This window comes from Pan troglodytes, chromosome 9 (assembly GCF_028858775.2).
Source record: "Pan troglodytes isolate AG18354 chromosome 9, NHGRI_mPanTro3-v2.0_pri, whole genome shotgun sequence".
NCBI lineage: Eukaryota > Metazoa > Chordata > Mammalia > Primates > Hominidae > Pan > Pan troglodytes.
The window spans coordinates 102275180-102288643 of record NC_072407.2 but is presented as its reverse complement, the minus strand read 5'-3'; the positions used below and the strand labels follow the sequence as shown (position 1 = coordinate 102288643).

Below are 13464 nucleotides of genomic sequence, written 5' to 3'. Positions count from 1 at the left end.
CTGTCTGTCTCTCTTCTCTCTCTTTTCATATTTATCTATATTTACAGATCTATATCTATAGATCTATAGATATCTATATATCATCTCTCCATATAGATCAATGAGAGATATATAGATATCTATATAGAGAGCAATATATCTATCTGTCTGTCTATAATGATATATATATATATATTAGTCAGTGTTTGTTTCTTGGTGACCTACTCTAAATGGCTAGTTTTTAGTTCATATACTCCTATGTCTAATGATTCCTTTAATGACTACAAATATTTATTTGGTCTTTACTGTGCACCAGGTACTGTGTTAAGTCCAGCAAATAAGTATGTTCCTAACTAACTTTCAGAAACATAAAGACTAGAAGAGGAAAAAAAATTGAGCAAATGTTTAAAGCAGCATAGATCCTGGTGGCGGGATCTGTAAGGTATAATGGAAGCACTGGGAAAGGACTTCAAGTTGCCTGGAGGCAAATGCTGCAGTTTGCAAAGCTTACAAGTCAGGGAAGAGTATTCTTGGCAGTGGGTCAGCATGTGAGAACATGATATTTTCAGATAATTATTATGCTTTGCTGTAAAATAATAAGAGAAAAATGTTGGAAGATGAAGTTTGATATGTAGGCTGGAGTTAGATCCAAGATAGGGGCAGTGTGTGTGTGTGAGTGTGTGTGTACGTGCACATTTATGTAATTGGATGGGATGGGGAGGGGCAGTATGATAAAATCGGCTTGTTAGAAACATGGTAATGATAGTCATTATAGTGTAAAAGGTGGTGAGATGACAGCACTAGAAATAAGTGCTGGGAATAGGACTTTGACTCCAGGAATGGAGAAAAGGAATCAACAGATTCAAAATGGAATTAGTAATATTTGAAAATTTCATGGATATATGGGGGTAAAGAAAAGAATCTGAGACACTGCCAGCTACCTGACTTGAAAACTGGATTTTGGTGGCCAAAACTGTGCATAAAACAATGCTGTAAATGCATACTTATTAAGAACAGGTATGATTTTAATGTCCAAAATGTGGATACCAATTATTTTCTTCAGAAGAATGATTGAGACCTTTGTACTCTACATTCTTTGCATCCACTTCAGTTGTTAAAGCAATGTAACATACTGCGTCTCATATCCATTTTGAGAGAAGCTTCAAAGCCTAAAAAGGGATGTTGATAAAAATGGGTTCACATACCATAAAATGAAACAATTGCAGCAGCCAGAAGAATGAGCTTTAATTAATGGGAAAACACACCCACAGAACATCTGAAGAGGCAAGTGTAGTAGGATATTTTAAGATGTTTTTCAAATAATTCTCAGTAACTTTTATGGGAGAATTTTAAACAATTTGATGATTTTATCTTACTGAACATATAATTTTAATTTTAATGTTTTAATAGTGATCAAGTAAGTATAGTAGTAACAGATGTAGTTACCCAGCTAAAGAGGTAAGACTTCAGAGAATAACACCATCTTTTTTATCATCTCAGTGTTAAAAGACACGATGAAGAGTTACAGCTAGTTTTAGTTCTCTCTGTGCTTTACAACAGCAAATCAGATTTGGAACATCGTTCATGGCAATGAAGTTTTAAGTTCAAGGAAGCCCAAGTGATGATGGGGGCTGTTGCGTAAATGGGCCTGTGTTGCTCAGGTCTTCATTAGGGAGGACCTTTACTTGTCTTCCTTCCTGGGGCTCAGTGTTCTCATTTATATATAACTTGGCTGACTAACAGTGTAGTTACAGGAATCCAATGAAATAATACCTATGAGGGAAGAAGGGTAAAAAGGGCTGTTAAAAATGTAAAATTCTATTTAAATGTTTTAGCTTAGGTCTTACTCAGACAATGAAACTGTTTCAAACTTATTATAAAACAAACAATTAAGGTTTTAATAATCTGACTTATACGGCTGCTTTTAATATAAATATATAAATATAAATATATATCTATATTTAATAGAAATATGTTTTCTGGCAAAGGGGCAGGAGATTGCCCATGATAGTGAAATGTATAAATATTTGAAAATTGGATCTCATATAGTGTAAATGTAACCACATAATCATAATATAAACTTCATAAGAATGAGTAATTTTAGAAGAATACATGAAAATGTTACCGGCAATGGAAATAATTGACTCACAAATTCTAAAATGGATGAAGGATAATTACATTTTTCACAAGATATTACTAAATTTACTAAGTAGGAAATTAAAAATGTGATCTTGCTAAATAGTTCTAGATATGCCCTAGATCTGATAAATGATAATGTATTGGAGTTCAGTCCTAGTTTGGATAACTCTTGTATCCAACAGTTGTTTAAGTTTGGGAAAGTTGTTTATCTTTCTAAATTTCTTTTTCTTGTTTTGTCAAACAACAATGACAACAACAATAACACAATTTCTATACCATAGCGTATTTGAGGGAAGTAAATGAAATAATATTTGAAAAGTCTAGCATATTGCCAGGTATCTATTAGGCATTCAACAGGTGAGAGCTGTAATTCTGGAGCTGAGGCCAGGGGTCTGGTCTTTATAATCACCCCTGTACACTAATCATCTCTATGCATTGAGCATGAGATTGGGGTGGAGCACAGCTTGAACCAGATAACTCTCTTTGACTGAAGGCAATTCCCAGAGCGGAACACTGCTGAGAGCTGTCAGCCCCCAATATTCTCCATAGCTTGGGGAAGGAGTGGTTCAGTCTTGAAGGGAGAACCTGGGCAACACACCACAGTATCTACTACACTGGCTTATGGTATCTTCAGTTAAAGTTGACACATTAGTTATCCTTCCAATTTCAATTCATTGGAATAGGCTCACGAGTAATATGAATAGTGAAAGAGAAGTAAAGGAAAACAAGAGGGAGGTAGAGATATATTGAAAAATTATCAAGATGTGAACAGCAGTCCCTTAAGATATAAATAAAAGAAAGTACCGATTATGTGTAAAGTTGAATACTGAGAAAAGATGGTTATTAGGCACCAAAGATAATTTAGGTACTCATTTCAGTAACTTGAACATTTGATACAAGTGGAAAGTGATAATGTTATAAAGAATGGATTTGATAATATTCATTTATTTGGTTATTCACTCATTCTAAGCTTTTAATAGCATGTATATAATTAAGAGGTTTTTTTTGCCTTCTAAAGTTTCTGTCAGATTGGAAAGGGAAAATGGTTTTAAAGCCAGGAGCCATTGATTGCTCTTCAATGTACAATTACAGGATAATCAATAGAAATTTGCATGAGAAGTTTGTTATGTATATCAGAAAGACTGTTATGTCTAAGTAAGTCATTGTCAAAAGTAACTTGGAGTTAGGTGAGAATTTGGTTTAATAAACATCACTGAAATAAATTGGATTGACTTTACTGTCAAAGTTAACAACAGTGAATGCAACAACCCACTGTGGCCTACCAGTGATCACATTTCCCAATAATAGGCACTTCATTCCAGATAAATTCATATTTTTGTTGGATTAAAAACAATCAACTCAGTGAGAATATAGGATTATTAAAAACTAGTCAGAGTTTATATAGGTATGAAATGGAAAAACAACATTGGAAAAACACAAAACCTCAGAAAGAGAAAACATATACAGTCCTAGATACCTGTAAGCATTTTTTAAGTTTCTGGAGTCACTGAGCTAGAAGCATATTTAACTTTTGAAATTTACAACCTAGGAGAGCAAATTCTAAGGAGTAAGGAGTGTCTTCTATTTCTCATTCTTCAATTTTTTTTTCTATCCAATAACCTAAAATATCCTAGCTGGCTCTGGGAATTATGGTACTCTTATCCCCTCAGAGATTACAGAATCCAAGGTATTGATCTAATATTTCCCAGCATGCCCCCAACAAAAATTGCCTTTCTCTATCATTGCCTTTCTCTATCAGAGAGCTTTATATTCTCTCTCTGACAATAATAACAAAGACCTGCAGTTCTACACCAAAATAAAAATTTGCAAGGATACTAGTAACTATTCATAGCACACATAATGTTATGAGACCTGTCATAAAGATAAAACAGCTATCAAAAATGGAACTTCCAAATTAATAAAAATGCTCTGTATACCTACCACAATATAGGAAGTTTGTTTTGGTAGATTATATTTAGATGAACAAAGTGCAGCCTATGAATTGGATGGCTAAGCCTGTCTTTTTATATGGGACAACTTGAAGACATTACCTGATTTTACCAATTTTGACAACCTACAGAAAGTGAAGAGGCACACTTCACATTTTGCTATATGTGAAAAATCTGCTAATTAGAGTAAAATGGAGATGGGCAATCAATACAGCACTACTTTCCAATACTGACTGCCCTGTGACCCACAGGAAGTAAGGGTCTCCCAATAACAGACTGTCTTAGGTGTCATTAAGGCAGTCATCTTTCATTCAATTCCAAACTGTGCTAACGTGATATTCCATTTTGTGTAAAAAGTAAAAAAGCAAGGAAACAAACTATTCTGTTGTGAAAACAGATTTTAACATAATTTTATGCAGTATTTATTTATATTAAAACCTCTGAAATAATGTAGCAGTTGGCTAAGCAGAGAAAACGCTTTATATCAGGTTTTGTTTTTATTGAAACAGCATTGGCTGGCTGAATGGCTGTTTTACGGACATTCTTAGTACAAAGTGATGAAAAATAAAATTACTTATTAGCCCTTGCTTTTAGGATCCCCACAGTTTATCAATACACGAAATATTATAAAATCACATAATTAAATGGCATATATTGATCATATTCATAAACTATATGAAACATATATAATACCGAAAAAAAGATGGACATTCTTATTTGCTTTCGGAATGATTTCTACTTTGAGAAGACAGTGAGTGGAGGCACATTTTTTAGCACATACAAGTCAGGGAGAATGAATATGGTGCACTTTTCTGGGATAGTCTGAATATTCTAAAACCTTTGAAGGTAATCTTTCTTCGTGAGGGTCCCTAAGTTTTGGTTGATGGTTACTGTATGTTTCTGTCCTATTAAAATTACACAATTTTTTAAGTTAGGTGAAAGATTGGGAGGGAACAGTAATACAGCAAATATGTGGCGGTCAGGAGGTTGGAATAGAAAATGGGTGGATTACTAGGTTGCCAGCGTTCAGAGCAGGACAAAGAACCAAGAGGTAGGATCTGAACTGATGAGAAAGGATAGGCCCTTAGTGAGATAGGGAAAGGGTAGCACTCAGAGTCCATGGGACCATATTACATGAAAGTGTGAATGTTACTAGCAAACATAATGAGTCTAAGAGACTGTGAGCCTTTGTTAGATCTTCCGCCCTTTCATGCACTTCCTGTTTAGTGGTGAAATAGCTCCGGGACTTCGCATGCCGAGTTGATGAAGAAGAGGATGAAGCATTTGCTTATGAAACCCTTACAGCTTTGTGCCTTAGTAAACTGGCAGTATACCCAAGCATTCCATTGATTTTTACACAATATTTATCAATCAGGAAACAGAATGTTGCCAATTGAGCACTTACTATGTTCTATTCAGAGACTTTTACTCCTTAGGAAATAGCTAATTCTGAAGAAGATAAACTAGGAGTAGAAGTGTCTGTAATAAGAAAATTAATATAGGCTAGAGCTTTACAGCTAATATAAAATTCTCAAGGCACTAAGGGGTTTATATTCTGTCTTTCTATTCACCTAATATTCCACAAAAATTCTGCATATGAATCAGACACGTTTCCTTATGAGTCTCATGCTTGGCATACAGGTGATCATAATTACTCCTACTTTCCAACCTTCTGACATTCAGAAGTGACTGATAACGAAACGAACTTTAGAGGAGTGAGTCCTCATCACTTAAAGGGTTAGAACATACACTAGTGATACTGAAAGAGGCTTCCGGTACCAGCCTAGGCCAAACTCAATAATCTCTAAGATCCAGCACAACCCTAAGATAACAATATCTTTTCTCACCTTAGGTTGCCCTCCTTTTTCTTCTTTGACTATTCTAATGCTACTCACTGAGGTCTAGGTCAGGTAGCATGTTTTCCCCAAATAACATTACTTCATATGGCTGTTAAGAGGAATCGGTGAGCTATTGTGTGTGTGGGCGTGTGTGTGTGTGTGTGTGTGTCTAGACAGACAGACATACATACAGTATCCATCTATCTTAGCTCAGTGCTTGGAACATAGGTGTTCAATTATTTATTTTGCTTTTCTCCACAATGACAAAATATCACATTAATCTCTTTCTAGTCTTCAACAAAATTTGGCTGTGATTTTAAAAGTTAGTAATTGTTTTTATGGTCATATTTTTCTTGAATTGCTTAATGTCTTGCATTATCTTTATGTTTACTGAAGACTGGAATCGAACCTTCCTTTTATTTTTATGTCTCACAGTTTATAGACAAAGGCTTAACACATAAGAAGTGGTCAGTGAATATGGAGAGGGTTTATAAAGGAGAGTGAACAAATGTGTAGTTTAAAAATCACATGATATTGAATCTTATTACCCCAATTTATGTGGCCTGGAAAAGTCTTATTCTTCAGTTTCCTCATTTAAAAAATGGGCTCAAAATTCCCATTCTGCCTTCCTACATGTATTGCTATAACCAGAGAATTGGGTAAATGTGAAGGACCATACAGCTATATAGCACTTTGGCTCAGTTGCCTATTTGGTTGCAATTTATCAAGTTCACAATGAAAGGGCAATTCTTCTCTAGTGGACCATTCTGACAACAAATGCGTGAGGTATTTTTCTGTGTTAAAAAAGCAGCAACTTGCAGGCCACCATGATATTCAGTGTAACACTTCTTTATGCATTATAAGGATAGAAACTTTCTTATATCCTATTTGAATAGTTAGAGGACTTCAAGTCACTGGAAAACAGTGGCTCAGCACAGTCCTCCATTAAGACTGTGGCTCTGGGGCCACATGGCAATGCTCAATAGCTCAGATGCTATTCAGATATCCTGAGAGGAATCAGAGGTTCTTGTAGACCTCTGACCAACATAAACTCTCAAGTCAGGACACCATAGTAAATGCTTTTATTTGGTTACAGGATGGTTATTTAAGGTCAACACTTACAACGATTATCTCCTTATTATAACCTCTACTTAACAGGTCTACACTGAATGTAAAATCCACAAACTAGTCAATCCCTGCTCCACACAGCTGTCAGAATTATCTTCCTAAAAACAAATCTGAATCATGTGAATCCCTGCTGTACTCAAAATACAAATCAAATTTTTTATAGCTCCGAAATCAGTGCCTTGGAGGCCTCTGCTGCTTTCCTTTAAACTTATTCAACAAATAGTGACTTATTGTCTACTATACACCCTCACTGGTTCCTCACTGTTCCCAAAACACGCACTAAGCTCTTCTGCCCTTCTTTGTTTGCCCAACGTGCTCGCTCTGTCTGAGATGCAGTTTCTCCTATGCACCTGCTGAAATCCTTCCATTTGAATGGACCTGAAGCCAGGTCCATTTCAAATACCAACCCCTTCTAACAGCTGAATGCACATAGTTCTCTGGTGTAGCTTTATTATAGCAGATCATAGCCCATACTGCAATTTCTACCCTTAAATGGTGCTCTCTTAGGTGTGAAGGGCTATGCCTTTTATTTTGGATCCCCATCCCCCAACAGCATTTAGCTTGTAGAACTAAAAAGATTTAAAATCTTAAGAATATCCTCACTAGCTTATCACATTCAGTTTATTCATAAAATTTGCCAAAAAAAAGGATTTGGATGAATTGGATCAAATGTTTATGTCCTAACTGATTGCCTCTCCCCTTTCAACAGTGACTTCCAATAATGGATTCACTCCAAATTAGTCAAATTGCTGAGTTTGTAAAACATGGCCTAAGAGGGCAACATAAATAGTAGAAGCATTTTCATTATGAATGTTTTAATTTAAACATAATTTTTAATTTAAAGCAATACTATTATTTTTTAGCCTGATGTGATCATATGTTTATGCACTCTGTTGAAACGCAGGTCAAAGCAATCATCTGTTTTGAAACATAAAAATGTGCATTGTATATAGATGTGTATGTATATAGATGTATACAATGTACATTGTAAATAGATTGTATATGAAGGCTACATAAAATAATTGACTAGAGATTTATATGCAAGCTAATGTCTGTGTATAAAAGATACCAGTACAACAGTTGAAAAATAGGGAACATCATTAAGTCATATTTTGGCATCTACAAAATACTAAATATTGTTATCTCTTTTTCCCACCTGAGAGGTTTAGTAAGTTTAAGTTACCTCATGCAGTGGTAATGTGTTTTTCTTCTGATTCACCCTCATTCACTCACCCACTGGCAGGGTTCTGTCCCAGGACAGTTAGCCTGGACAGTGCTCCAATCATAGGCACACTCTATTCCTGCTGAAGTCCCGGAATCCCATTTTCATTTATTTTTTTACTCTGCTGTGATAAGTTAGACACCTTAGGAGATCCTTTAATGACTCTTCTTGGAAACTCAAAGCAGGCCTTGAGTCACCCCACTTGGCTCTCTTCTCAGCCCCATCCTGTCCCTCTGACTCCCAGAGTCTATCCTTGGTCTCACAGAAAGAAGGTATCCACAAGCCCAGAAGGCCTCCCAAATCTCCCTTCTTTATAACACTTTTATATGTTTTCTCCTAAAGCATTATTTTCCAGACATAATTTACATGAGAAGGGCAGAAGGGAAACAGAATGTTGTTCTTTCCATTCTTTGCCTTTTTATTGTCATACAATGGTATTTTCTCTGGTGTGTGTCCTTGAAGCCAGCCAAGACTCACTCAGTGTTTGAAGTAACTGAGAGAAAGGTGATAGATGATAATTTCTTATACATCCCATAGTTTTGAAGCTTCCATATGTTTTAAAATACATATGCATACTAAAAATATATTTTGGCTTTATACCTTAAAGCTAAATGTTTTTCTCCCTTCTCAGTACCATGATTTGCTTTCTTCTTCTATCTCAGAGTTTACTGTTAGACTGTCTCTAATCCAGAGCCTAATTTCAAAGTGGGTTGTAATTATATGGGTTTGCATGGAATAAGGAGTCCATTTTGCACTCTCTGGGACAAGGAAAGCATATATGCAAAGAAGAATACAGCAGATGTTCTTAACTGCCAACTTCATGGAAAAAAAGGTATTTATTGATACAAATGAATGACATCAACCTAAACATATCTATGTCTAAGAGACAAAAACAATAATTCATGTAACTTCACCAGGTACATTAATTTTTATATTGGTATTGTAAAATAAAGAGGGGGATTACTTATAAGAAGAAGGGCTATTTATTTTTAGATGTATTTTTTCTTTAGATATGTGATCACTCAAAAGGGATGTTTGCAGACAATCCTAAGAAGATATTTTTCTCATGGGATTTTTTTAATCAAAATGTGATATTTTAAAATTAAATTTTCTTGGTCTGTTTTACATCATCCATGTTATAAAATGTGTAGGAAAAGTATTGTAGGAAGGAATTATCACCCAAGGTAAAGGAAGAAGGAAAACCATAAAGCAGAGCAAAATGTGTTTAATTTAACACACTCTAAATACTTTACATATAACTTGGATATTAACAATTAAAATTCGCTCATTTAATGAGATGGTGAACAATGTAGTTGGCAATTGTTTCTTATTTATATACTCTCTCCTATTAATTGGATAGTAAACCAGGAAGAAAGGAATAGTTTTGAAGAAAGTGGGCTAATTTTCGTTACATTGGAAAACGCAACAAAGAGAGCTCATCTTTACTCTTCTGCTAATATACATTTACCAAATTCTAAGGTGAGACGCTATCTTAGAAATTATCTGGTGTAACTTTTTCACTTTGATTTCTCCAGAAATTAATGCCCAGGCAAATCATGTGACTGGCTTTATGTTACACAGCTGACTAGAGATTAAGCTGGGATTTGATCCAGAGAATTCCTGACTTTGGATTTAGGGCTTTTTTTTTTTTTTTTTTCCTTGTATCCCATAACCTTTAAAATAAAATCCAATTGACAATGAGTTTAAATACTTGGGCTCACTAAAGCTATGGTTTTCCAATGCTTCTCAAAGTGTTTCGGGATGGATCAACTGATACTAATACGTATGCAACAGCATTTTAAATCCAATTTGTAGGCAAAAATTGTATTTGGCTCCATCTCTTTAGCCAATATAGAAGGAAGATTCCAGCCAAAGTCGCTCTTTTTCTGCCACCCCAGTTCCATCTGTCTTTCTCCTCCCTCTCTCATTATGTTACTCTATTACATTTTAAATAAGTCTATGTGGGGAAGGGGCCTCTTTTCACTTCTTTCTCTAGAGTTAAAGCACTGTGATGGTTCTGTAGGACTTGGTTCAAGAGATTTCCCACTCCATCTGGTTGATTGCCATGTAGGTACACAATATAAAAGAAGATATTAAGAAAAAAATGGCAGAAATGAGTATATCTTTGAATACTGACTTAAGGCTAATGTGCATTTATGACTACGAGTTGCATGTTTAAGCTCTATAGCTTGTAAGAAATTAAAGAAACTCCAAAAATTACTGTTCTTGAGGAGAAGGACAGGCAGGCATTTTATTTATTTATTTTATCATAATTACTGTTAACGATGCTTTAAATAATGAATTGCCACTTTATGTAGCAACATAACTTTTGAGAAGTATTGTGTAAATATTAAACAAAGGTGGCAAAGAAACCAGATTTAAATAATGAGGTATTCTCAGTTTTTTACTGGGGGTTTAAAAATAATTACATATTACTTTCAGTTTGACATAACATAAAATAGTGGCAGAAAGTAATTGTTTTTATCAAGTCGATGTTTGTCCTGTTTTTTTTTTCTTAGCACTTCATAGCTAAGCAAGGTCTTACATTTGATTCAAAATTTCTAAAGTTATCATTACTAAAAGAATAAAAGTGTATTCACTTACGGCCCTGATGCTTTCAAAATGTCCACCCTCTTCCTCGAAATCAATAGGCTGTCCTTTCAGAGTCCAGTAGAAAGTGACATCCAAACTAGCATCGTGAATTGCTTTGCAATTAAGGACAATGCTTTCTCCCACTGTCAATTCTGTTCTTTTAGGAGTAAGTTCTATCCTTGTAGGTTCTATAGAAATAAAAATACGTTAATTAACATAATCAACCTGTTGTGTTACCATACATAATATTTTGCTTGAAATAATTGAGAAAAGAAGAAATCTATACAATACAGTTGCTCCAGATACATATACCAGATTTTTTACATCTTTATTAGCTTTTGGATGCTAGGGCATATTACCATGTTTTTGTAGGGGAGAAATGATTGAAGAGCCTCTGTTCCTATTAAGAATGTAACTTGGATTTTAAAAAGACAAGAGACTACCTAATTAGAAGCAGCATTTGACATTATGGAAGGAGGAACATTAGAAAAAAAGAAGAGGCTGTAGCCTCTTTGACCACTTTCAAGGATCATTAAGTAAATAAAAGATTTTTTACAATAAAAAGGTTATCTGTTTCAGGAAGAATTCAGAGAGGGTTCACTTCCTTAAAGATGAGAGGAGGCTACAGGGCAATAGAAAGCACCTCCCTCCAAATAACTATCTATCTTAACAGAGATAAAAAATATAATACTACAACAACACTACCTTGTATTTGCTTTACACTCGACAAAAAGCTTTTAGGAGTAGAAAAGTATTTTTTAATCAGAGGAACGTACCTGTTTTTGTACCTTTGCTGTATTGTAGACGGCTTAATTGGCATATATAAAGAAAGGTAGAAACACTGAATGGAAATGTTTTTAGAAAACAATGTTTATGTTTAACTCCTTAATGATTCAGTTAAATTTTAAAAACACACTTTTTTACTGGGTTTAGAGCAACTTTGAACCACTAAAGGCTAATACAGGCTTTACATTTAAGAGTTAAGTTAGTGATTAGCTGATTACAAGATGATGTGTTTTAAATATAGTAGAGAGGTGATGAAGATTTTGGTTTTATCTTCTTTCCTAATTAGATTCCTGGTCATAGATACCTCAAGACAATTAACACAGTGATTAACAATTGGCTTAAATTTCCTATTCTAGGTCTATTGTTTGCGACAGTGCAGTCTGATGAAACACCACTCCTAACCACTGATCAGATCCTTTAATGTTCCATGTCCTTCTAAGCAGTCACTGAGAAAAAAATGGAATCCTGGGACAGGAATGTCACTGTAAATATTAACATTCTGGAAGTCAAATGTTCCATATGGCATTCTAAGTTCTGGCCTCATCAGAGAAGACAGATAAAAGCAGTACACTGTAGTTTAAATTTTGTGGGGATTGGAGTGTTCCGAGTAAACAATTAAACTCATGATTAAGAAAATAACATTTTTGTTGTTATTGTAAAAATGTCTTTGGATCTAGTATTGCCTTATTACAAAATGGAACAACTAGCACACAGAAGGAATAAGAACTGAAAGGCTGCGTTTGAGTCCAGTAATGCATTATATAAATGAAAGTATATTTTACATTTTGTTCTTTTCTTTCTTGATGTTCTCTCTTCTAAAATATCAGAGTACTGGTATTTTAGTACCAGTAATGTAAATGTATTAATTACATTTTTATTTTTAAAGACAGAAAAAATAATATTTTTATATTTTTATGGCCGGAGTATGGTTTGCCATATGATACATGCACAATGAAAACAATTAAAGACACATTGTGAAAAACATCTGAAGGGACTGCCTAAGATAGATTTTCTGTCACTAAACAATGACATAGAGCCTCAACAGAATGTTCTAGGTTTGAAATCGAGCTCATTTTAGAACTATAAAATGAATGGAAACATATAAGCAGTAATATTAATATTGCTTATATAAAATAAAGGCATATAAAAATTTCATTGATACAGACATCAACAAACAGCTCTGGACCCAGTTTATCTAATGTGAAGTCCTATACTACCCCTCCATCATATCCTCCTGCTGCTGCTCCTTTCTGCCCCAAATCCCTAGTTGAAGTGATAACAGAGTAATATTACTGATTGATGCTAAAATTATTCTTGGTAGAGGAAAAATATTTTTATACTGTTGGCATACTTTTAAGTTTTGAGACACTGACTAAAACTTCAGAAAGCTTGCCTCATTCTCTCACAAATTTTATTCAAAGCAAAATAAAATTTCTGCCAATAAGAGGTTCCTTCATTTTTGGTACCCTAAATGGTGGAAAGTAACAATGTGGCTGTTTTAGTTCTATGTTTGCAATGTATTTTATAAACACAAGCATGCACACACTTAAGTCCAAACCTATATGCATTTATATTATATTTATTCTCTTTCCGATAAGGCCATGAGACTATGCTTGTAAAACATTTACCCGTGCTGTCTTACCTTTTACAGATAGCGAAGCTATAATTTCAGCAGAACCAAAGACGTTTTCCCCTCGGCAAACGTACTTTCCCTCATCTGATTTGGAAGCATTTAGGATCCGTAGACTCCCGTCTGGAAGAATAGCTATTCTGAAAATTATTTTAAAAAAGTTTTTTTTTTCTGTTTTACTTCAATCAGCTAAATAGTAAG

General features: G+C 34.5%; 1 protein-coding gene across 1 annotated transcript in view; it reads right to left on the bottom strand.

Moving 5' to 3' along the window:
* CNTN5 (contactin 5) overlaps nucleotides 1-13464 on the bottom strand; it is a 1335093-nt gene that overhangs the window by 149101 nt on the left and 1172528 nt on the right. Inside the window, exons 14-15 of the mRNA XM_024347391.2 lie at nucleotides 13276-13403; nucleotides 10860-11035 (exon numbers count right to left, since the gene is read on the bottom strand). Of these exons, the coding sequence (XP_024203159.1) occupies nucleotides 10860-11035; nucleotides 13276-13403 (304 nt within the window). The remainder of the gene's footprint in view (nucleotides 1-10859; nucleotides 11036-13275; nucleotides 13404-13464) is intronic.